This window comes from Ipomoea triloba, chromosome 8 (assembly GCF_003576645.1).
Source record: "Ipomoea triloba cultivar NCNSP0323 chromosome 8, ASM357664v1".
Lineage (NCBI taxonomy): Eukaryota > Viridiplantae > Streptophyta > Magnoliopsida > Solanales > Convolvulaceae > Ipomoea > Ipomoea triloba.
The window spans coordinates 16,259,386-16,284,923 of NC_044923.1; the positions used below are offsets into that span (position 1 = coordinate 16,259,386).

Here is a 25,538-nt window from a genome sequence, read left to right on the forward strand (position 1 = left end):
AGTTGATATGAGCAACTTAGTTCTATTTTGGATTGTGTTTTGTGAACTTGGCAACTAACCATTAAGGTTTCTTTATGGGTAAACATTCTGACCAACCAACATACTGACAAACCAACATTAACAACATTAAACATTAAGGTTTCTTTTATTCATTACATACTGAAAATACATAATTTATGGCATCAATCTAGGGAATTTACTAGCCAATTCCACAGTACTATACTTAAGGGAAAACACAAAGATTATTACTATAATTACAGTGAAACATATGAACCTAAACCTAAACCAAAACCATCTTCTACTGCCACAGTTGCAAGTTCTTGGGAGAGTAACATCACCACTGTTGACAATTGCCCGTAACCTCTCAATTTCTTCCTCATTTCGGTTAATTCTTCTTAATAGTCCGGGAATTATCTTCTTTGATCTATAACACATTGGAGGGTCAAACCATTCTTGAAATCCACAACCAACCCTACCCTGTAAAGATAATTTCTCAACATTATACCGTAAAATTAATAATAAAAATAAATAAATAAATAGATAATAGTTTTGACTAACATTACTTCCTCCACAAACCCAGAATCTCCGACCGGGATTTTCATTGGTCAATGATGTTTGGCTACTCCATTGTGACCCACAGTGACAAAAACGAATAGGAACATCTCCATGGTGAAATCTTTGCCTTGGGAAGTTTGTAGATGAAGTTGAAGATGAGCTCTTTTGGCCTTCTAAATTATTTTTCGACATTTTGAATGCAACTTGAGAGAGAAATAACCTAATTTGAATAGAAAATTGTGCAATAAGCTGAGTTGGGGACGCAGGTCCTTTAAATTGGGGAACAACACTTGATTTACCCATTTTGCCCCTCTTTTTAACACCCAATTCACGCCACAACTAACGGCTGACTAGTTTGGCTTAAAATTGAATAGTCTGGGGACCACATTGGGTGCAATTAAAAGTTGAGGCACTAAATTAAGAAAAGGCCATAGTCGGGGGACCATTTTGGGCATTTTCTCTTTTCTAAAATTAGTCTCCGACTTTTAATTTGGACAATTTAGGCCCCTTGACTTTCAAATTCTTTCCAATGTTGGTCCTTTCGTCAAATTTTGGTTAAGTTGAGGTCAAATGAAGGAGTAAAATTGTTCGTTCACCTGTATAGTGTATTATTACTCGTATTTCTAATGTCTTATACGCTATATATATAAATATAATATCAGTCTAAGTCTCTTCGACTGATATTATATGGCTTCGATTGAGACTTTGACTGAGATTATATTCATATATACAGTATATATGACAGGAGATATACGAGTAATAATATACTAAACATGTGAACAGACAATTTTACCCCTTCAATTGACATCAACTTAACCAAAATTTGACGAAAGGACCAACATTGGAAATAATTTGAAAGTCAAATGACCTAAATTGTCCAAATTAAAAGTCGGGACTAATTTTGAAAAATCGACATAGTCGGAAGACTATTGCTGGAATTAACTCTATTAGAATTGTTTGATTTTATTTGAATTTATTATTTATTGTTTATAGAGGTGTGTAAATTTTGGTGAAAGTTTGGTTAACTGACCAAATTGAAGAATTTTGGTTAACCATTCTTTAAGCAAAAAATTTTGGTTCAATTATTGGTTAAATAATTTGTAAATTTTTTATTAACAATTAATTCGTTCCGAAATGGTTGGTTAAATTAATTAATTGAAGGGTATACCAAAATTTCGAATATATATATAAATAATTAAATAATTATTGATGTTTGGACTTTATAATTTGTAATTTTATATTTGTAGTGTTGTTATGGTGTTGTGTTTGTATATTTTGTTATGGATTTATTATTATATATATTATTTTAATTAAAAATTTTTATTATAAGTATTATGTTAAACATATATACACACACACTCAAGTATATATACGAATAGCATACCTTTAATATCCATATTACAGAGTAATAATTATTCATGTCAAATCAACATAACTATTAAATTACAAAATTATATATATGATGAATCAAGCTCATCACATTTTTATATATGTACTTTAATAACATTAATAGTTTTTAATAACATTATATAATTTAACATTTTAAATTTTTAGTATGTATGTCACATAAGTGTCTTACTAATCATTATAATATTTGAACATATTTTGACTGTGTTAACAATAAAAATAGAATAAATTTTTTATTTTTTTTGGATATATTTATATCTTAAGTAATATCCAAATAATTATAAACTAAACTTATAGCTTAAAAATGTTATTTTGTAGATCATTTTAATAACACATATTCACATAATAATCATTGATGTTGACTTATATAAGAAACTTTAATTTTCTTACAACATCCAATTTTATTAAATGGTTGCAAAGAGACACAAGTATTCATACTCTTCTAATTTTGAAATTTCATGTTGAAATTTTTTAACATCATTTATATTTTCACATAAAACATAAAGAATCATTTGTTTATTGTATATAGTTTGATATTCTACTTTATTGTATATAGTTTGAATTATTTAAATGTCAAATTTTTAAATTTTATGTGATTTTTTTTGTTAGTATTACCGACTATGTTACAATGTAGTATCTGTTCCTAACTATCTTACGTGGTATCTAATAACACCATAATATATGCTAATAGTATGTTATGATTTTCAATATAACAATCAATTTAATATTGTTCAAGAAAAATATATTTCATAATGAATTTTCATGCTTAATGTTTGATTTTATCAATTTTTTTTAAAACATAAACAATAAAGTTAATTAAAATTTATCCCGTGCATCGCACGAGGAAAATACTAATTAATGTTCATAATAAGCCCAAATCATCCACCATTTGAATATTAATGAAACAAAATATTATGAACTTATTTTAGTTTACAAGTTGAGATGGTTTCGATTTACTCTTTTTTTTTTTTTTTTTTTTTACGAGGAAATTCGCTAGTCACAAGGGACCACAATAAGGTAAATAAGCATATATTAATCATAACTAAATGAGTGAAAATAAGAACGCCTATAGGGCACTCCTGCTTGAGTCAAACTTGTAATATTGTGCTTACTAAGTCACTAGCATGACCAATTTAGTTGGGATTGGTCATTTACTTTTTTATGGGTTTAAGGAGCAAGTTCATAAGCCTAAGAATTAGTATGAAGAAATTGAGATACCTAATATCAATAATAAAATAAAATAAAATAGTACCATAAAACAGTTCAAAAACATGACCAACTACAAGAATGCACAGTTTGCATGAACGAAAAATATAGATGCATCGCAAACAACCTAGCAACATAAAACTTAAATTTGCATTTTATTCTGTACTATTAATGAGTTGCAGAATCAGGTTGAGAAACAACATACCTAGAGTTTAAGTTATATAAATCCTTTCGGCATGTTTCTTCAAAAAAAAAATAAAAAATCCTTCGGCATGTAGCCTTCACTCTTCAGGTGATACTGACTCTGTAGGAGGAGGTAACCAGACTACGGTAAAACCAAGCGATGATAACAGTTCAGCCTTTTCTTGTAGCTCCTGTCAATGCAGCAGCAAAATGTGTAGTATATTTCTGATTGTTGAGATTATTATAATTATTATGTGTTAGGCAGCAGTAAAATAAACAGTAGCAAAGTTAGGCAGTAAAGTTAACAGCAGCAAAGTTAGGCAGCAGAAATGTTAGGTAGCAGAAATGTTAGGCAGCAGTAAATAGTGCAGAATTTCAGGAAACTTGTCTATTTTCTCATGTATATATAGATGTATCAGCTAGCTAATGAAGATATAACACAGATTTGTTATTTCAGAACTCAGAAACATCTGTTTTCCATCATTTTTCAGTTCTGGTCAGTAAATACTAGCCTCTAATTTTCTGTGTTAAACCTCTATTTTGTCATGGTATCAGAGCCAAAATCCTGAGATAATCTGTGTCTTGTTCCTTGTCTTGCTCCAAGATCATAGTATTCTTGTTCTTGTATCACTTGTATCTTGCTATCATAGTTTCTTGGACCTATTCTCTTAGTTCTTGGTTCTGTTTTCTTGGATCTATTCTTGTTTTCTGATTGAATCATGTCTTTGGAAAAATCAGAAATTTTTTTTGTTCGATTTAATGGCAAAAATTATTCTGCCTGGGCATTCCCATTTGAGCTCTTTGTCAAGGGAAAGGAACTATGGAGTCATATAAGTGATTCTGCACCTGACAAAGAAAAGGAGAAGGAGAAATATGCAAAATGGGAGGTAAAGGATGCTCAGATTATGTCCTGGATTCTTGGAAGTGTGGTAAAGGATGCTCAGATTATGTCCTGGATTCTTGGAAGTGTGGAACCCTCCATACTTCTTATGTCCTGGATTCTTGGAAGTGTGGAACCCTCCATACTTCTTAGTCTCAAGCCTTATAAGACCTCTAGAGGAATGTGGGATTACTTGAAGAACGTCTACAACCAAAGCAACTCAGCACGAAGGTTTCAATTGGAGCTTGAGTTGAGCCAACTCAGTCAAGGGAGTATGTCAATCCAAGAGTTTTATTCTTCATTTGAAACTCTTTGGACTGAATACACTGATATTGTGTATGCAAATTTTCCTTCTGAAGGACTAGTTGCTGTACAAAATATCCATGAAACCAGCAAGCGTGATCAGTTTTTAATGAAGTTAAGGGGGGAGTTTGAAACAATCAGGTCTAACCTGATGAATAGACAGTTAGTTCCTTCAATGAATATTTGTGTAGGAGAGCTTCTCAGGGAAGAACAACGGCTCACTACACTGGCTGTCTTGGAGCAGAAAGCTCAAAATTCTGCTCCAATTCCTGTTGCATACGCTGCCCAAAGGAGATCTAACGGAGGCAGAGATATGACTAATGTCCAGTGTTATAGTTGCAAGAATTTTGGTCACTTTGCCAATAATTGTACTAAAAAATTCTGCAATTATTGTAAGAAAGCAGGGCATATCATCAAAGAGTGTTCCATTCGGCCTCCGAAGAAACATGAAACTGCCTACAATGTCTCGGTTGGTCCCTCTAGTGTCTCCAATGCTGGTCAGTCTACGATTACCCCTGAAATGGTCCAACAAATGATAGTTTCTGCCCTATCAGCCTTTGGTTTTTCAGGTAACAATACTTCTGATTCTAAGCCTTGGTATTTTGATTCTGGTGCTTCCCATCACATGACCAACACTGCCTTGCCTTTAAAAAATGTTCAAAAGTATAGTGGAGATCTTCAGATTCATACAGCAGATGGAAATTCCTTACCTATCACAGCCGTTGGTGATATTTCAGCTTCTTTAAATAATGTTTTTGTGTCTCCTAAGTTGTCTACAAATCTTATATCTGTCGGACAATTAGTTGACAGTAACTGCACCGTTCAATTTTCAAAATCTGGTTGTTTTGTGCAGGATCAAGTGTCCGGGAAAATGATAGCGAAGGGGCCTAAAGTGGGACGTCTTTTTCCCTTGTTTTTGTCTCCTCCTCCAGTGTCAAATTATGTTGCTTGTAATGCTGTCCAAAGTAATAATCAGGTGTGGCATAGACGTTTAGGACATCCTAATTCTCATGTACTTCGAATCTTGCTTAAATCTGGTTTACTTGGGAATAAAAATTTTTCTTCTAATAATGATGTTGTTGATTGTGCATCCTGTAAACTTGGCAAAAGTAAAACTCTTCCTTTTCCATTGCATCAAACCCATACCACCAAACCTTTTGAACTCGTGCATACTGATGTATGGGGTATTGCACCTGTAATCTCTCATGAACATTACAAATACTTTGTTACATTTATTGATGATTTCACTCGTTTTACTTGGGTATATTTTCTTAGGACTAAGAGTGAGGTTTTCTATGTGTTCAAGGTCTTTCTTGCTTTAATTGAAACACAGTTTTCTGCTAAAATCAGAATCTTGCGATCTGATTCGGGAGGGGAATATATGTCAAATGAGTTTCAATTCTTTCTTCAAAGTCATGGGATCATTTCTCAGCGTTCTTGTCCTTTCACTCCACAACAAAATGGTGTGGCTGAAAGAAAGAACCGTCATCTTCTTGATGTTGTTAGAACTCTTCTAATTGAGTCTTGTGTTCCTTCTAAATTTTGGTGTGAAGCTTTAGCTACTGCAGTTTATTTAATTAATAGATTACCATCTCCCAACTTGAACAATAATTCCCCTTATTTTTATTTATTTGGGCATGCACCAAATTATTCCAATCTGCATGTTTTTGGATGTGTTTGTTTTGTGCACCTTCCTGCACATGAGAGGAATAAACTTACTGCTCAATCTGTTAAGTGTGCTTTCTTAGGTTATGCTGGAACCCAAAAAGGATTTCTTTGCTATGATCCTCATGCCCGTCGAACTCGTGTCTCTAGGAATGTCATTTTTTTTGAACACCAGTCCTTTTTTAGCACCACACAGACTTCAGAACTTCCTTCTCTATCTACTTTACCGTATTTCTCTGCATCACCAACACCTGTACATCGGTTTAAACCTGGTTGTGTTTATCATAGACGCACCCCTCCTGCTTCTGATCCTCCTACAAGTCTCACTATGGCTTCTTCGCATCAACCTGCGACAACTGATTCTGTTCCACCAAGTTCCAGTAATCCACTCCTCTTCGTAGAAGCTCTAGACCTCACAAACCAGTTGAAAGGTATGGTTTTTCAACCCCTGTGGCTATGTCTACTGTGTTATCTTCTATCTCTATCCCCACTTGTTATAAAAAGGCAATGGAACATAAGTGTTGGCAACAAGCAATGGAAGAAGAACTTCAAGCACTTGAAGAAAATCATACTTGGGACATTGTTTCGTGTCCCCAAAATGTTAAGCCCATTGGTAGCAAGTGGGTTTATACTGTGAAACTCAAGTCTGATGGCTCCTTGGATAGATATAAAGCTCGATTGGTTGCTCTTGGGAATAAACAAGAATATGGTCTCGACTACGAAGAAACATTTGCACCAGTTGCTAAGATGACCACAGTGAGAACCATACTTGCTATTGCTTCCTCTCAATCTTGGGTTTTACATCAGATGGATGTAAAAAATGCCTTCTTAAATGGGGATCTTAAGGAAGAGATCTACATGAAGCTTCCACCTGGTATGCCAATGATAGCTCCACATGAGGTTTGCAAGTTAAGACGTTCCTTGTATGGTTTAAAACAGGCACCTAGGGCCTGGTTTGAGAAGTTTCGCGACACTCTTCTCACCTTTTCCTTCACACAGAGTCAATATGATTCCTCACTCTTCTTTCACAAGACAACCACTGGTATGGTCTTTCTCTTAGTATATGTTGATGATATTATCATCACTGGTAATGATAATGGGCTGATTACTAAGCTTCAAAATATGTTGTCCGGTACATTTAAAATGAAAGATCTTGGGCATCTAACATATTTTTTAGGGCTGGAAGTTCACTATGAAGATCATGGTTTCTTCCTAAACCAACATAAATACATTCAAGATCTCATTCGGATGGCTGGTTTATAGGATGCTACTGCTGTTGATACACCAATGGAGGTCAATGTGAAATACCGGAAAGATGAGGGCGAACCTTTGCCCGATCCTTTTTTGTATAGGCAACTTGTTGGTAGTCTTATCTACCTAACAATTACAAGGCCCGATATCTCCTATGCTGTTCATATCGTCAGTAAATTCATGCACTCACCTCGACATCTCCATCTTGCGGCAGTTCGTCGCATAGTTCGATATCTAATTGGGTCACCTACTCGTGGGTTGTTTTTTCCCAAACAATCAGCTCTTCATTTGACAGCTTATAGTGATGCAGATTGGGCTGGCTGTCCAGATACTAGGAAATCTATCACAGGATGGTGCGTTTTTCTTGGGGATGCCTTGATTTCTTGGAAGTGTAAGAAGCAAGAGAGTGTCTCTAAATCCTCTACAGAGGCCGAGTATAGAGCTATGTCTGCTGCGTGTTCAGAGATTGTGTGGTTACGTGGTCTTCTTTCTGAACTTGGATTTCCTTCAAGTGATCCTACTCCACTTCATGGTGATAATACCAGTGCTATTCAAATTGCTGCAAATCCAGTGTATCATGAACGCACAAAGCACATTGAAGTCGACTGTCATTACATCCGGGAGGCGTTTACTCGAGGTGCTATCACTCTACCTCATCTTACTACTGATCTTCAAGTAGCTGATGTTTTTACAAAGGCTCTAACACGCCAAAGACACAAGTTTCTCAATAGCAAATTGATGTTGATACACTTACCTTCATCAATTTGAGGGGGGATGTCAATGCAGCAGCAAAATGTGTAGTATATTTCTGATTGTTGAGATTATTATAATTATTATGTGTTAGGCAGCAGTAAAATAAACAGTAGCAAAGTTAGGCAGTAAAGTTAACAGCAGCAAAGTTAGGCAGCAGAAATGTTAGGTAGCAGAAATGTTAGGCAGCAGTAAATAGTGCAGAATTTCAGGAAACTTGTCTATTTTCTCATGTATATATAGATGTATCAGCTAGCTAATGAAGATATAACACAGATTTGTTATTTCAGAACTTAGAAACATCTGTTTTCCATCATTTTTCAGTTCTGGTCAGTAAATACTAGCCTCTAATTTTCTGTGTTAAACCTCTATTTTGTCAGCTCCAAATACCACCTTCCAGATTTATGAGACTCCCAGTTAAAGCCCTGGCATAAGATCTCATGTCCTGAACCAGTTCCTGAAGATATTTTGACGGGAGGTTTTAAATCCTCAGCTTCTAAAAGAGCACTTTCAGAGAATGTTGGAACTGAGCTTCTGAATATACTGTAGGCTTCTGCAGCTAGCTTCTCAATTTCCTGAAGGATGCTCTCTTGTGCTTCTTTGGTTTTTGTTTTTCTGTTCATTTCAGAAGAAATGTCACTGACCAAACTTCTAATCTCATTAATGATTTCATCAGTATACAAAGAAGCCTCCATTGCTTCGGAAGTAGAGCCAGATGCCCCTAAGGAATCCAGCTCCTTGTTTTGCGTTTCAACTTCAGATTTAGTCGAGCTTAGTTGACCTTTTGTGCTCCTAGGCAGAGGCACATAAAAGTTATTCCCCTTGCAATTCAACCATGTGCCGTCATCTAGCTTCAGTACAAAAACAAATCCTACAGGTCCTTCATCCAAAGTAAATGATCTCTGAGAACCAGATCCATCATCTTTTTGCTGCAGAGCAGGAGAATAAAGAGTCAATCAACAAGCAGAAGGAGAAAGCTCAAGATAATTATTCTAAGAATCTAAGATAGAACCCAAGGCAAGCTCCTCCTATTGAACAGTTCATCATAAAGCTTATAAACCTGCTTAATCCTCCTCAGGAGGATAAGGTCCAAAAAAGTTTAATCTCTCAAACTTCTTTTCTATAGTTGTTTAAGCTTTCCAAATCACTTTTCTTAAAGATTAATCATTTAAATAACATTAATCTACAGGGCTCTTTCAAATTACTTTGTATTAAATTAAACAATCAACTACAAACTTCTGAAGTTATGATTGAGGCCATTTCCACAGAGAACTATATCCTAGGTTGGCCATAGTGTGCTTCAACGTTTCAAGTTGCAAAACTTTTGAAACACTATAGCAGGAAGTAGCTAGATTGAAGGTTTATGCAAGTATGCTGAAACCAGATTCACCACTATCATATATTTACTCCAAAGGATGATCATATACCTGCAGCGAAGTTCGTAGTGCCTTATTCTTGAATATTGTAGTTTCTGTTGGATATGGTTTAGTGGGAAGTTCCCAGTTTTTACCCTCATCTCTGCAGACACCCCAGTGAATGAGTACATCTCCTGGTAAATCAGTATCTATCTGTAAAAGATTTTTAGCTGTCTCTGGATACTCTTTTACTGAGACAGTAACTGAATTATCAACAAGAGTCTCTTTGACAATAACATGCTCTTCATAGAATCCTGCAAGGCACCTAGTTTTTTCCCTAGGTTCACTTGAGCCATTGCTTCCATTTTCACCTTTAGTATGATCGACTTCAGATTTAAGGAGCATGTCAGACAGCTGCCCAAGCGCCCCTGCCACAAAAGAACAACTAAATTTTAGTGTCTAAATCCTCTAAAACTAGGATGGGGAAAGACGAGGTTTTTTTTTTAAAAAATAAAATAAAATAATTTATATCTAGATCCTAGATACTAGTTTTAATGCTTAGCAAGCTGATGCAATAGTTTAGAAAACTGATTGTTTTAACTCTAAACTGATCATTATGATTATCTAGCCCTATGCAGAAACTTTGTTATTTCATTTTTGTAAGAAGAAGTCATGAGATCTGCATGTTACAGTAGTTAACCTTTGCCACAGAATGCAACTACTGAAAAGACAAAATCAAAGATGATATTTGATAAGATACACACGTAGTAGGAAGTGAAGTTGAGGCATACAGTGTATACGACAATAAACATGGAATCTAGAGAACCTGTCCATATTCCGAAGCCCTTTTTTCCTCCTACCATGTTACTATCATCATGAGCATAGTCCATGAGAGGCACTTTGAAGTCCATCCCTCTTTGTTGATACCAAGCTCCAGTTTCCTCATCCTGCATAAGTTCTTACATAATTGAAATACTTGATTAAAGAAGCAAATGTTCTAAACTATCGATAATGAAGCAGACCTTCAACACAAAATTTATAGCTGCAATTTGACTGTTAATATTTATGTCAATCTCCACATCATAACACGATTCTCCTTCCAAAGCTGTGGACAATCTCTTTAAAGGAGTCTCAATTGCATAATCCTGAAATGGTACAAATTTGGTATTTAGATAATAAATATGTGAAGTTTAAAAAGAAAAAAAGTAATACACAAAACTGGTACCTTGATGGTAATAGAACCTTGGGGTCGCATCTCTAGAGGCTGTTGATCCCACTCACTGCCACCTCAAAAAAGTAACTCATCTTTATTTAATATCTAGTTCCAACAGAACCAACAGATAATGAAAGCCAGACTACTCTCAAGAGAAAAGTGATCATAGATAAAACAGCCAACAAAACAACGAGCATAAAAACATTAAAGTCCATAAAATACAAAATTCCCTAAATAAATACTAAGTAGTTGCTTACTACGATACAAACATCCTAAAACTTGAGACTCAATCTAAAAATTTTCTGAGAATAAACTTTCACATGAGATTTCATTTGAAATAGGCATGTGGTAGTAGATTTGTAATTTTGAAACAATAGCAACTGCCTAACTAATTAAACATATCAAACCTTCCAGAGTCTCCCGCATAATCAACTCCCCAACGAAGAACCCACTTCCCTGGTAGATTACACCCTATAGTCAGCTTCCAGTTCTCTTCATCCCTCCCACTATCAAATCTGATTGCTATCCTTCCCTCTACCTGCAATTCCAAATACAGTAAGTGAACCACTAAACAAAACATTTTTCCCTTTTTTGCTACTCCGTATATATTAATAATTTAATACAATTAAAGAATAAGAAATCAAAATACCGGTAGATCAAATTAATACGCACAGATCTAAAAGCTAATTGAACTTTACTATGTGTCTTATTTCCAGAAAACAAACTCAGAATTTTGAATTTGTTGTTTATCTCGCTCCTTGTGTAAATAATTTTTTAAAAAAATTGCGTTAGTTTCTGTTGAATCAAAAGGTTGATCACAATTGTTTGGCAAAAAGAAATCCAATTCAAGTCAGAAAAAGGAGTACACCAAGATTAGAAATCAAATCCCAAACAAACTAGGAATAACACCAATACTGTTTTGATTCTGATTAGTTGGCTATTTAAAGGACCTTTCACCATTACACCATTAACGAATTCCCTAGCTAATATTGTGAGGCATAAGAGAGTTTGAGAGGATTCTAAATTCCCCTAGAAAGTAGTACATGTGTTTAGGTTACAATAGATTAGATAGGAGAAGATCAATCTATTGTGTAATTTCTGGTCCCAAAACTATGTACTTTGAATATTAAGCTTTTAGTGGATTTAGGCAAATTCTCAAGACTGAGAAGTGCCTCGCAGAATAGGGTTTTTCCCAAACTGCGTTATCAAGTCTCTTGTGTTACAACTATTGTTTTAACATCTCTGTGTGCTGCGCATTACATTTTTCATTTGGTATCAGAGCCAAACTGCTTAAGTTATTAGCAGGATCCTAATGGAGTTTCCCAGAGAAAGACTATCAAATAACAGGCCACCAGCCCTAAGTGGTACAAACTATTCTTATTGGAAAGCTAGAATGAAAATCTACATATTAGCACAAGGAGAAAGAGTATGGAGGGCTGTTGAAAACGAATGGAAACATCCCCTTGATGACAATAACAAAGCAAAAGGTCGTGCTGATTGGAGCGAAGAAGAACTCAAAGAGTTCGACTATAACTCAAAAGCTATGAATGCCATCTACGGAGCCGTGAGTGAAGAAACATTCAAACTAATCGCTGCCACAAATGTAGCAAAAACAACATGGGATATATTGTGTGATCATCATGAAGGAAATTCAACAATCAAACAATCAAAACTACAAATGGTCCAAACTCAGTTTGAAAATCTGAAGATGGAGGAAGAAAAAGATATCACACAATTTAATGGAAGAATACTAGAAATTGCTGGGGAAGCCTATAACTTAGGGGAACCCATTCCTGAAAATAGGTTAGTAAAAAAGGTATTGCGATCATTACCAGAAAGATTTATGATGAAAGTAACAGCTATTCAAGAAAGCAAAGATCTCAATACCTGCAAGTTAAGTGATCTAATGGGAAACCTTAAAACATATGAGCTTGAGATGCTGCAAAACAAAAAGCCTAATGGCAAAGGAATAGCCCTTCAATCAAAACAAGACACCAACTCAGATGAAGATACTGAAAAAATGGAAGAATCCATTGCTTTGTTGACAAAAAACTTCAACAGAGTTCTCAAGAAATTTAACAAATTCAGAAATAAGAACAAGAGTTTCTCAAATAATCAAGGGAGTCCATTTGCACAAAACCAATCCGTCAATTCCAAGAAGAAAGGGAATCCAAACCTTGATGGAATACAGTGCTATGAGTGCAAGGGATATGGACATATTCAGTCAGAATGTCCAAATTACCTAAGGAGGAAGAACAAAACATATGTAACAACCTTGAGTGATGACTCAGATAGTGAAGAAGAAAACAACACAAATTTTGTGGCCTTTTTTCACAAATCATGAAGGCGATGATGAATCAAAGGAGGACATGCAAGATCTATTAAACTCCTATACACAGCTGCACGCCAAGTGGGAAGAAATCATCAAAGTAAACTTAAATCTCATGCAAGAAAATCACTTCCTTAAAAGTGAAAAGGAAAAGGAAATACTTCTTCACAAAGAAACCCAAGAAAAGTTAATGAAATCACTAAAAGAGGAAGACAAGTTGCTACAGGAAATAAGAAGACTAACTGAAAATGCAGAACAATCAAACTTAGCAACAAGGAAAGATTCTGCAGTCGAAAACAGAGAAGTGTTACAACATCACTTTTAACACCGTGGAAGAATCAGATGTTACTACTGTCACAGATTGGGACACATCAAGGCACACTGCTACAAAAGACAAAATGATCTCCATAACAAAATCTGGGCAAAGCAAGAACAAAAACCAGTCCAAAGAGTTTGGGTCAGAAAAAATCAAACACCAGTCACAGCCTATACTTCAAAAATCAGCAAAGAAACAAGTGTTTGGTACTTCGACAGTGGATGTTCAAGACACATGACCGGAAACCCAAACAATCTAGAGGACATCCATTACAAAAGTGAAGGACATGTAACCTTTGGAGATGGAGAAAGGGGGCAAATCATTGCTAGCGGAACACTAAATGTCCATGGTCTCCCTAGATTATCAAGAGTCTTCCTGGTACAAGGCTTAAAAGCAAACCTTATCAGTATAAGTCAGCTGTGTGAAGATGAACTAAGGGTAGAATTCTCAAAAGGTCAGCTGTGTGAAGATGAACTAAGGGTAGAATTCTCAAAAGAAAATTGCAAAGTGTACAAACTAAGGGTAGAATTCTCAAAAGAAAATTGCAAAGTGTACAACCTAAGGGTAGAATTCTCAAAAGAAAATTGCAAAGTGTACAACCAAAGGGTAGAATTCTCAAAAGAAAATTGCAAAGTGTACAACCAAAGACATGAATGCGTCATGATGGGAAACAAAGTGTACAACCAAAGACATGAATGCGTCATGATGGGAAAAAGGTCCTCGGATAAATGATACACATGGGATAGCCATTTAACCTGCAACCAAGTCACTATCAATCAAACACTTCTGTGGCATCAACGTATGGGGCATATAAATTTTCATGATATGAAAAAGGGACTAAAAAGGGGAGCATACCGAGGTGTTCCAAAACTGGATATTGATGAAAATAGAAAATGTGATGCATGTCTTGAAAACAAAATGACAAGAAGTAGCCACAAAAGAACACAAGGAATTCACACTTCAAGAATTATGGAACTTCTCCATATGGACCTCTTTGGACCCACTCAAACAAAAAGCATAGGAGGAAAACGGTATGTTCATGTAACCGTTGATGATTTCTCACGATATACATGGGTAAACTTCCTCAGAGACAAATCAGAAACATTCAACGCCTTCAAAATCCTCATCAACAAAATACAAAATGAAAAGGATCAAAAGGTGGGAAAAATCATCCGGTTAAGAAGTGATCATGGAAGAGAATTTGAAAACTCACAGTTCAAAACATATTGTGACTAGAATGGAATCCATCACGAATTCTCGGCTCCCAAAACGCCGCAACAAAATGGGGTAGTTGAGCGGAAAAATCGGACCATACAAGAAATGGCAAGGGTCCTACTAAATCACAAAAGAATATCACCAAAGTTTTGGGGGGTCCTACTAAATCACAAAAGAATATCACCAAAGTTTTGGGCAGTCCTACTAAATCACAAAAGAATATCACCAAAGTTTTGGGCAGAGGCTCTAAATCACAAAAGAATATCACCAAAGTTTTGGGCAGAGGCTATAAACACCGCATGTTACTTGATAAATCGAGTATACATACAGAAAGAAACAAACATGACACCCTACCAAATTTGGAAAGGTAGGACACCAAATCTAAAACACACACATGTATTTGGTAGCAACTGCTACATACTAAGAGACAGAGAATCCTTAGGAAAATTCGACATCAAAGGTGACCAAGGAATCTTCCTAGGATACTCATCAAACAGTTGGGCCTTTCGTGTGTTTAATCTCAGGACAAACAGTGTGATGGAATCCATAAATGTAACCATCAGCGATGAATATTCAGAAGAAAACACTGATAATGATGATTACTCAGAAATTGTTGAAACAACAGTTCCACCATCAACGAATACCCCTACAGAAAAAACAGAAACAGAGACCAAATCAGAAGATGAGGATGAAGAAACTAAAAAATAGCCTCTCATACCAAAATCAAAAACTCAGAAAAATCACCCCCTCGAAAATATCATTGGAGATCTAGAAGATGGAATAAGGACTAGAGGGAAAAAGAGAGACTACCTCAAGATGTCTGAAGGAGATCTTTGCTATACATCAAAAATCGAACCAAAGAACACCAATGAAGCATTGTTAGATGAATTTTGGATAGAAGCCATGCAGGAGGAATTACAACAGTTTGAAAGAAATGGGGTATGGGAATTAGTCACCAAACCACAAGATGTCAACATCATCGGAACAAAATGGGTCTATAAAAACAAAACAGATGAACAAGGAAACATAGTAAGGAACAAAGCCAGACTAGTAGCCCAAGGCTACACACAAGTCGAAGGAACATACTTTGAAGAAACTTTTGCACCAGTAGCTAGAATTGAGTCCATACGGCTTCTAATAGCCGTAGCATGCATCCTAAAAATAAAACTGTATCAAATGGATGTAAAAACCGCATTTCTGAATGGGTACCTAAAAGAAGAAGTCTATGTAGCCCAACCAAAAGGTTTTGAAGATCCATATCATCCTGAACATGTCTACAAGCTTAAGAAGGCACTATATGGTTTAAAACAAGCTCCACGAGCTTGGTATGAGCGATTAACCCAATTCTTGCTGAATAAAGGTTACCAAAGAGGGAGTGTAGACAAGACACTATTTGTAAAAGCTCATAAGAAAGATATCATGATTGCACAAATCTACGTTGACGATATAGTTTTTGGATCAACACAAAGCTGCTACAATAACCAATTCATTACAGATATGGAAGGAGAATTTGAGATGAGTATGGTTGGTAAACTAAGCTACTTTTTGGGGTTACAGGTTAAGCAATTAGAAAATGGAATCTTTGTCTCACAAAGCAAATATGCAAGAAATCTTGTCAAAAGATTCGGATTGAATGAAAGCAAAGTTGTTAGAACACCTGTTCCAACAACAGAGAGGATCTCTAAAGATCCAGAAGGGAAGAAGGTGGAACAGACTCTGTATCGAAGCATGATAGGAGGCCTACTCTATTTAACAACGAGCAGACCAGATTTAAGTTTTGGGGTAGGGATATGTGCCAGATATCAAGCCAATCCCATGGAAACACATCTAAAAGCTGTAAAAAGAGTCATCAAATATGTAAAAGGGACCATTGACCTAGGTATATGGTATTCTTTTGACACAAACCAACACCTATCTGCATATTGCGATGCAGACTGGGCGGGAAATATGGATGATAGAAAAAGCACATCAGGAGGATGCTTCCTACTGGGAACAAATTTGGTGTCTTGGTTAAGCAAAAANGTAGCAACTGCTACATACTAAGAGACAGAGAATCCTTAGGAAAATTCGACATCAAAGGTGACCAAGGAATCTTCCTAGGATACTCATCAAACAGTTGGGCCTTTCGTGTGTTTAATCTCAGGACAAACAGTGTGATGGAATCCATAAATGTAACCATCAGCGATGAATATTCAGAAGAAAACACTGATAATGATGATTACTCAGAAATTGTTGAAACAACAGTTCCACCATCAACGAATACCCCTACAGAAAAAACAGAAACAGAGACCAAATCAGAAGATGAGGATGAAGAAACTAAAAAATAGCCTCTCATACCAAAATCAAAAACTCAGAAAAATCACCCCCTCGAAAATATCATTGGAGATCTAGAAGATGGAATAAGGACTAGAGGGAAAAAGAGAGACTACCTCAAGATGTCTGAAGGAGATCTTTGCTATACATCAAAAATCGAACCAAAGAACACCAATGAAGCATTGTTAGATGAATTTTGGATAGAAGCCATGCAGGAGGAATTACAACAGTTTGAAAGAAATGGGGTATGGGAATTAGTCACCAAACCACAAGATGTCAACATCATCGGAACAAAATGGGTCTATAAAAACAAAACAGATGAACAAGGAAACATAGTAAGGAACAAAGCCAGACTAGTAGCCCAAGGCTACACACAAGTCGAAGGAACATACTTTGAAGAAACTTTTGCACCAGTAGCTAGAATTGAGTCCATACGGCTTCTAATAGCCGTAGCATGCATCCTAAAAATAAAACTGTATCAAATGGATGTAAAAACCGCATTTCTGAATGGGTACCTAAAAGAAGAAGTCTATGTAGCCCAACCAAAAGGTTTTGAAGATCCATATCATCCTGAACATGTCTACAAGCTTAAGAAGGCACTATATGGTTTAAAACAAGCTCCACGAGCTTGGTATGAGCGATTAACCCAATTCTTGCTGAATAAAGGTTACCAAAGAGGGAGTGTAGACAAGACACTATTTGTAAAAGCTCATAAGAAAGATATCATGATTGCACAAATCTACGTTGACGATATAGTTTTTGGATCAACACAAAGCTGCTACAATAACCAATTCATTACAGATATGGAAGGAGAATTTGAGATGAGTATGGTTGGTAAACTAAGCTACTTTTTGGGGTTACAGGTTAAGCAATTAGAAAATGGAATCTTTGTCTCACAAAGCAAATATGCAAGAAATCTTGTCAAAAGATTCGGATTGAATGAAAGCAAAGTTGTTAGAACACCTGTTCCAACAACAGAGAGGATCTCTAAAGATCCAGAAGGGAAGAAGGTGGAACAGACTCTGTATCGAAGCATGATAGGAGGCCTACTCTATTTAACAACGAGCAGACCAGATTTAAGTTTTGGGGTAGGGATATGTGCCAGATATCAAGCCAATCCCATGGAAACACATCTAAAAGCTGTAAAAAGAGTCATCAAATATGTAAAAGGGACCATTGACCTAGGTATATGGTATTCTTTTGACACAAACCAACACCTATCTGCATATTGCGATGCAGACTGGGCGGGAAATATGGATGATAGAAAAAGCACATCAGGAGGATGCTTCCTACTGGGAACAAATTTGGTGTCTTGGTTAAGCAAAAGCTTCCTACTGGGAACAAATTTGGTGTCTTGGTTAAGCAAAAAACAGAGCTCAATATCCCTATCAACAGCAGAGGCTGAATATATCGCTGCCGGAAGTTGCCTATCAACAGCAGAGGCTGAATATATCGCTGCCGGAAGTTGTTGTACACAACTATTGTGGATGAAACAAATGTTAGAAGATTATGGGATCCACCAATCAACAATGACCATATACTGTGATAACAAAAGTGCAATAGACATCTCCAAAAATCCTGTTCAGCATTCACGAACCAAACACATTGACATCAGACACCACTTCATAAGGGAACTAGTTGAAGATGAAATCGTATCTCTCACACATATCAGTACTGACAAACAATTGGCAGATATCTTTACGAAAGCACTAGATGGAAACAGATTCTCAAAGTTGAGATCCGAAATTGGCTTATGCCAAATATAGTTCAAAAAAAAAAAGAGAAAAGAAAAGAAAAGAAAAGAGCTGGAATAGTGAGGAAAAAGAAAGAGAAACTGAAGAAATTTCTGACTATGTGGGTCCAAGAATACGTGGGAAAACAGTCAAGAAGAAAATCAAGGAGAAGAAAGGCAAGAAGAAGAAAAGACTCTAGAAGGAAATTTTTGAGCAAAAAAGGGGGAGAAACAAATTCAATTCTGACTCTTTTTGTTGATCTATTGAAGAACTATTGATGATGAAATTTTTTGTTGATCTACTGAAGATCTGTTGATGATGAAATCTTTTGCTAAATATTATGCTGATGATGAAGACAAGTCTTTTGCTAATATGCTGATGATGAAGTTTTTTTTTCTAATATGCTGGAATGATAAGAACATATGTTTGTACCATTAATGCTACTATGAAGTTCAGAATACTATGAACTATCATGTATACTACTAATGATGAAACTTCTCTAAGCAGCCAAATGATTCAAATCATTAACAAATGATGAAATCTGATGCTGATGAATCTACTCACTAATTGGTACTACTATAATCATTTCCTTTGTCTCTCAAAAACTACCATACTGACCTGAAGTCACAAAGACTCAAATAGAAGATTCAGGACCAAAAGAGGAAATACAGGAGAATCAACTAAGGGAATCAAGATTTTTGCCAAAAATTTGACAAAGGGGGAGAGTGTTGAATCAAAAGGTTGATCACAATTGTTTGGCAAAAAGAAATCCAATTCAAGTCAGAAAAAGGAGTACACCAAGATTAGAAATCAAATCCCAAACAAACTAGGAATAACACCAATACTGTTTTGGTTCTGATTAGTTGGCTATTTAAAGGACCTCTCACCATTACACCATTAACGAATTCCCTAGCTAATATTGTGAGGCATAAGAGAGTTTGAGAGGATTCTAAATTCCCCTAGAAAGTAGTACATGTGTTTAAGTTACAATAGATTAGATAGGAGAAGATCAATCTATTGTGTAATTTCTGGTCCCAAAACTATGTACTTTGAATATTAAGCTTTTAGTGGATTTAGGCAAATTCTCAAGACTGAGAAGTGCCTCGCAGAATAGGGTTTTTCCCAAACTGCGTTATCAAGTCTCTTGTGTTACAACTATTGTTTTAACATCTCTATGTGCTGCGCATTACATTTTTCAGTTTCATTAATTCATTAAATCTGTGTGTACATACACAAAAACGTATTCATATAACCAAATTTACATATATTATGAATTTCGATTCATCTGCCTTCATTTATCAATAATGATCCTTCTTTCACAAACTCGGAAATCACTTATATACACATCCACATATTCCTATAGCCACGTTTACACTGTTAGTATTTGCAAATTCACTAACTGAATCTCTTCACTTACTCTATGAGGTCGTTTCAAATCGAAAGTCTCTTCGAAGACGATGTCGGAAGTTTCGATAACGGTGGAGCTAGCTTGGACAGCAAGAGCTTTCCTTCGAGGGCGATGCTTGCAGTTGCAGAAGCTCAACCTCGCAGCGCCAACCGAGAGTGGCCTCCGCGTGTAATTTACAGAAGAGAGAGAAGGTTGTCGGTGATTTAAGCAAAATTTCAGTGTTCGCCGGAAAGAATGGTGGATTAGAGGCTCAATAGTGACCGTGGACATGATTTTTCCGGCATGTTGATCCTTTTGAATCACCTGAAAAAGCGAGATCCTGAAAGAAAAAGGTGATGGTAGTAGCTTCGTATAGAGATATATATACGAACTTTTGCGTTGATAATGGTTAATTGTTAGTAATTGTTAAATACGTAAATCATTGAAATTTTCAGTTATTGCTATTTCAGCCTCTTCTCTTTTGTAGTTTTTATTTGTGCCCCCAAAAAAACTTTGATAAACTATATATATATGCGGACGAATCACAGCGCGACACGTGTTCGGAATGTAGTTGCACCTAACGTTATAACTAGGTACACGTCATGTTATAACTAGGTGCACATAGGTGCACCCAGGTGCATAAATGTTAACAAGGTAAAATACTTGCACCTGCAAGTGAAAATAGGTGCACACGTGCAAGTAAAATGTATTACAAGTGCAAGTAAATTGTACAATGAGCATCAATACTAAGTGCACCTAATGTTATAACTAGGTGCACTTAATGTTATAACTAGGTGCACATAGGTTGCAACCAAGTGCATGAATGTTAACAAAATAAATTACTTGCACAAGTGCAAGTAAAATGTATTACTGATGCAAGTAAAATGTATTACAGGTGCAAGTGAATTGTACAGTGAGCATCAATACTAAGTGCACCTAATGTTATAACTAGGTGCAACCTATGTTAAAACTAGGTGCACCTAGGTTGCACCCAGGTGCATGAGTATTAACAAGGTAAATTACTTGCATTTGTAAGTGAAAATATTTGTGAAAATAGGTGCATGAATATTAACAAGGTAAATTACTCGCACTTGTAAGTGAAACTAGGTGCACTTTTAAGTGAAACTAGGTGCACTTGTAAGTGAAACTAGGTGCACTTTTAAGTGAAACTAGGTGCACCAAAGTTCCAGTTATTTACGAAAATGCCACCGCGTCATTTTTTTAAAAATTGCATCTGATTCGTTGATCTGGACACGTGGACGGCTGTGGAGCGTTCTCATTTCCTACCTGGGCGAGAGTTTGCACGAGAGTGCAACCCTATATATATATATATATATATATATATATATATATATATATATATATATATATATATATATATATATATATATATATAATATTCCTTTGTTATTTCTTCCTTACTAGGCGACCGCAGCTCCTGCCCCCACCGTCGTCCGGCTATTCTCCTCCGTGGCTCCGTCGTGACCGTCCGTTCACCATTCCTCCACCGGCCACGGGACCACCATTATAGATTTATAGCCTTAGTCCTCAGGTTCAAACCTCAACCAATCTCATTATTCTTCAATTTATTCTCTTAATTAGTTGCCCTAATGACTAATTTTGATAATTGATATTTCATATTCTATAAATCCCTAATTGGCTAATTCCCTAAATTTTTTCCACTGAGTAGAAGGAGCTATGAAAATGTGGTGTTTTTTTTTTTCAGTACAAAATGGTTGCTTTTGTGTTGTTATGAATTCCATTTGAGTTATAATTTCTGTTGGAACCCATTTGCTAAAGAATCCATCGCTCTCAATCTGAGTTCAAGAGTATTTGAGTTCATTTTAGACCTAGTGTGTGTGAATCCGCATGCTCTATGTGCAGTTAGGGCCTAGGTTAAACTAAATTAGCTGAAAAGCCTTACTCTTGTGTGTAGTGTATCTCACTGGGGTAGTCTTAGTTTGGTGAGTTTGATTTCTTGCACTTGGTTTCAACTTAAGCCTTTGTGGTTTCTCCATTGTACTAACAATTATTCAAATTGACTGGTACTAGTAATTAGAAATTGTGTTATTATGTTTCTCCATTGTTCTAAGGCAGATTAATTTTGAGGTTTGGATGGTATGTTATCATTGCAATTTTTTTCAATTGTCTTTAGTGACATCAAGCAACTATAAGATGTTCTCATTTCTCAATAGGCGCATTTTTTGTTGCTTCAGGTTTCATTTTGGGAAAGGAAGTCATGAATTTCACGAGTTTTTTTAGGAGGTTGAATATCAGAGAGTTGGTATCAAACACACCTGTATACAGTTATGGTAGCGGTATGAGTTTGATCACATGTTTTTATGGACCTCTGGTGGTTGGTAATTGCATTCTATTTTGCATGGTTTAGATGCATCTAGGGAGGGATTGAGCTTAGTACTCCGGCGTTGGGCTACCAAAAAGACAGTAGGATCCACAAAAAATGGACGTGACTCAAAGCCCAAGAATCTTAGAGTAAAGAAATTCGGTAGAGAGGTGAGAATTTCTTTTTCGCCTAATGGTGAAGAATGGTTCTAGATTATGAGATTGATTGTTGTCCTTGTATTTTGCTTGCTCAAGTAATGTTTATGCTACAGAGGGTGATCCCGGGAAATATCATTGTTCGCCAAAGAGGAACCCGATTTCATCCAGGGGATTATGTTGGAATTGGTAAAGATCACACCCTTTATGCTTTAAAAGAAGGGTGTGTCAAGTTTGAGCGTAACAAGCTGACTGGACGTAAGTGGGTGCATGTTGAGCCCAAAGATGGTCATGTTCTTTACCCAATATATTCGACTGCTGCAGATCCTGAGCTGAAGGCTGCTACTTAGATTTTGCTTTCTCCAATTTTAAATCACTTACATCTACTTATCTAGAACTATGGAGTGATCATCTATAAGTCTCATCATACACTTTCTGTACTTCACTTGGCCTCTTTATGGCACACATTTTTGTTGTTAGTAATAATAGTCATCTTTTCTCTTTGGTTGCTATATTTTGTAATTCTGACTGAGGTAGCAATGGCTGTGCAAAAATGGATTTGCAAAAGGATGCAGTTTTGCATTTGAGAACTACATAGGTTTCTTTTCTTACTTTTTTTTTTTAAAAAAAAAAAAAACTTCAAATCCCATTTAGAACACATCTGCAGAATTTGATTCTCACTCGAAAAAAATTAGCTTGGAGTCCAAACTTTACTTGTTTATCATATTCAACTCTCACTCGAGAGAAAATTTGGCTTAGAGTTCAACCTTTATAGGAGTCCATCCTCTGACCTTACAGTTGAGAGCTACAGAGTTGGTTCACTACCTGTCCAACTAAATAACTGTATTGAAACAATAGAAAAACATTGGAAAATGAATACACTCACTATATACACACAGTTACAGACACAAAAAAAAAAAAAACATATTCATTATTACAAGTGTTGAAATCAAATATCTTTGTTAGTTTTCTTGATCTGTTTCTAATCTGCTACTACAGTTAGATCGATGATTGAATGAGAAATCTTCTACAGAGCCATTAATACAAGTGGTTGATGGCTTGTCACAACTGATGCCACTCTCATATATCCTGCGTCTTTCCACTTTATCCTGAACCATTTCTTCAAATTTTTCGTCTGTGCTTTTCAGCATATATCGCAGCTTAAAATTTATCTGATTCTCTACAAGGACTTTGTGTCTTGGGATTATTCTATCTTCAAGGGAATAACTGAAAAACCTGTAAAAAATTCCAAAGTCATCAGCTTGAATAATCTAAAGGATATTTCTAATGCAAGCGTTATAGTAAATTGTATACCTTGGGAATACAATAAGATCCTCTAAAGGGCGAACCATGGTTCGTCGCAGGTATTTGTACTTGGGACGAAGATGTTTTTCTATATCGTATCGAAGAATCAATGGATAGTCAGCAATCATCTCACCCAATTTCCGGAGAGGTATACCAAGCGACAGAAAGAACTTCACATTGGGATCCAATTTGTGTGCGATGCTGCATCCCAGTAGCTCGGGTTGGAAGGCTATTACTTTCCCAACATTCCTCTGTGAGACTCCAGCTTTTGTGAGGAGGAATATTACCTGTAGGAATACCAAACATATTTGTCAATACAAATTCCTAAGACCTGCATTCTTGACTTGATCTATGATATGATTCTATGTTGTTCAAATGAGACAACATATGTCAAGACAAAAAGAAGCAAAAAGAGGAATGGACAGACCGTTGGTCGTATTTTCTTCTCAAGGCTATATGTGAATATTCGGGGAAACCTGGCAAGCACATCTCCAATGGCATCTTCCTGAACGCCTATTTCTCGCAAAAACTGGACCTGCACACAGAAAGAGGATTAAATATCATTACGAGCACGATAAACATAGTTCAGTAACTCGACAAGAAATGCTAGCAAATCATACCTTAGGCACAATGGTGTTCTGCAAGTCAATGCAGAATACTATTGGCCTGGCAATAAGAATTCTTCGCATTCCTTCTTTAGAAATCCCAATGTAGTAGAAAAACTTAACAAGGGGCTTCCACTTCTCCTTAATGTTACAACCCATCAAATGTGGTTTCAATGCAATCACTCTTCCAACATCTTCGTTACTTAGGCCAAATTCCTTCAGATACGCAACCTGGATGTAAAACACAGCCAAAATTAGCCATTCCTCATCCTCGCAAGACAAGAAAAATACTAAAAGTTGTTATTATTTCTATATATTAGCAAGTCAATCTCAAATCCCAACCAGGTGATCTTCATTCTTTAGTGCAGTTTATAAATATAGCACTCGGGGAAATATGCTTGGCAGCACACGTTAACAAGAGAGTTTAAAACAAGTACCTTTTGGTTCATCTCTTCCATACTCAAGTAGCCGAGCACCTTAGGATAGTCAAAAACCATTGTCCCGGAATCATTCTCATTCATTCCCATATTCAAATAGAATTCAACACGCATCTTGAGTTCTTCCATGCTAAATGACAATATTTCAGGGCATCGGCTAATAACAAAGCCAATCCAGTCCCTCCGGGCCCCGTTCTTCTCCAAATACTCAACATTCTCATCCAAATCATCAAAGCTGTGGCTGAAGACATTCTCTTCTGATCTCAGCATTGCAACCTCAATGAATCTCCCCTTCACGTTTACCGACTTTAACCACTCAGCAAAACGTCTTATGTAGGTAACATCTAGTCTTGATTTACATACGAGGTTCCCAATTTGAGGAAATGATAATGAATTGTGTTTCATTAGTTTATTTTTAATTAGTTGACGGGTAAAAATAATGTCATCAATTGAAGACTTTTAATTTGAGAGTCTAACTACATTTTGATATATAATTGAAACACTTATTTGACCTTATCCCAAAAAATATTTTTTTTAAAAAATTAACATTTTATATACTATTCACGTGGGCATCATTATGCCACAGGTTAACCCATTCATAAGTAACGCGATTAGATTCAATTGTACTTTA

At 36.0% G+C, this 25,538-nt stretch overlaps 3 protein-coding genes across 3 annotated transcripts; 1 reads left to right on the forward strand and 2 right to left on the reverse strand.

Moving 5' to 3' along the window:
* Positions 1-3,449: 3,449 nt before the first annotated feature.
* On the reverse strand, positions 3,450-11,348 carry LOC116027027 (alpha-amylase 3, chloroplastic-like). Its single transcript, XM_031268455.1, has 7 exons — positions 11,176-11,348; positions 10,781-10,835; positions 10,578-10,700; positions 10,382-10,502; positions 9,628-9,983; positions 8,584-9,129; positions 3,450-3,542 (listed from the first exon to the last, which is right to left on the reverse strand). The coding sequence occupies exons 1-7, from the start codon at positions 11,346-11,348 to the stop codon at positions 3,450-3,452; spliced, it is 1,467 nt and encodes a 488-aa protein (XP_031124315.1).
* Positions 11,349-22,300: 10,952 nt separating this feature from the next.
* LOC116027029 (50S ribosomal protein L27-like) lies at positions 22,301-22,910 on the forward strand. Its single transcript, XM_031268456.1, has 3 exons — positions 22,301-22,379; positions 22,451-22,575; positions 22,677-22,910. Exons 1-3 carry the CDS (start codon positions 22,301-22,303, stop codon positions 22,908-22,910), a joined length of 438 nt encoding a protein of 145 aa, XP_031124316.1.
* A 398-nt stretch (positions 22,911-23,308) lies between these two features.
* Positions 23,309-25,312, reverse strand: LOC116027403 (transcription termination factor MTERF2, chloroplastic-like). The gene is made up of 5 exons (XM_031269002.1): positions 24,908-25,312; positions 24,486-24,701; positions 24,293-24,400; positions 23,875-24,152; positions 23,309-23,796 (listed from the first exon to the last, which is right to left on the reverse strand). Exons 1-5 carry the CDS (start codon positions 25,310-25,312, stop codon positions 23,523-23,525), a joined length of 1,281 nt encoding a protein of 426 aa, XP_031124862.1. The 3' UTR covers positions 23,309-23,522.
* Between the last annotated feature and the right edge of the window lie 226 nt (positions 25,313-25,538).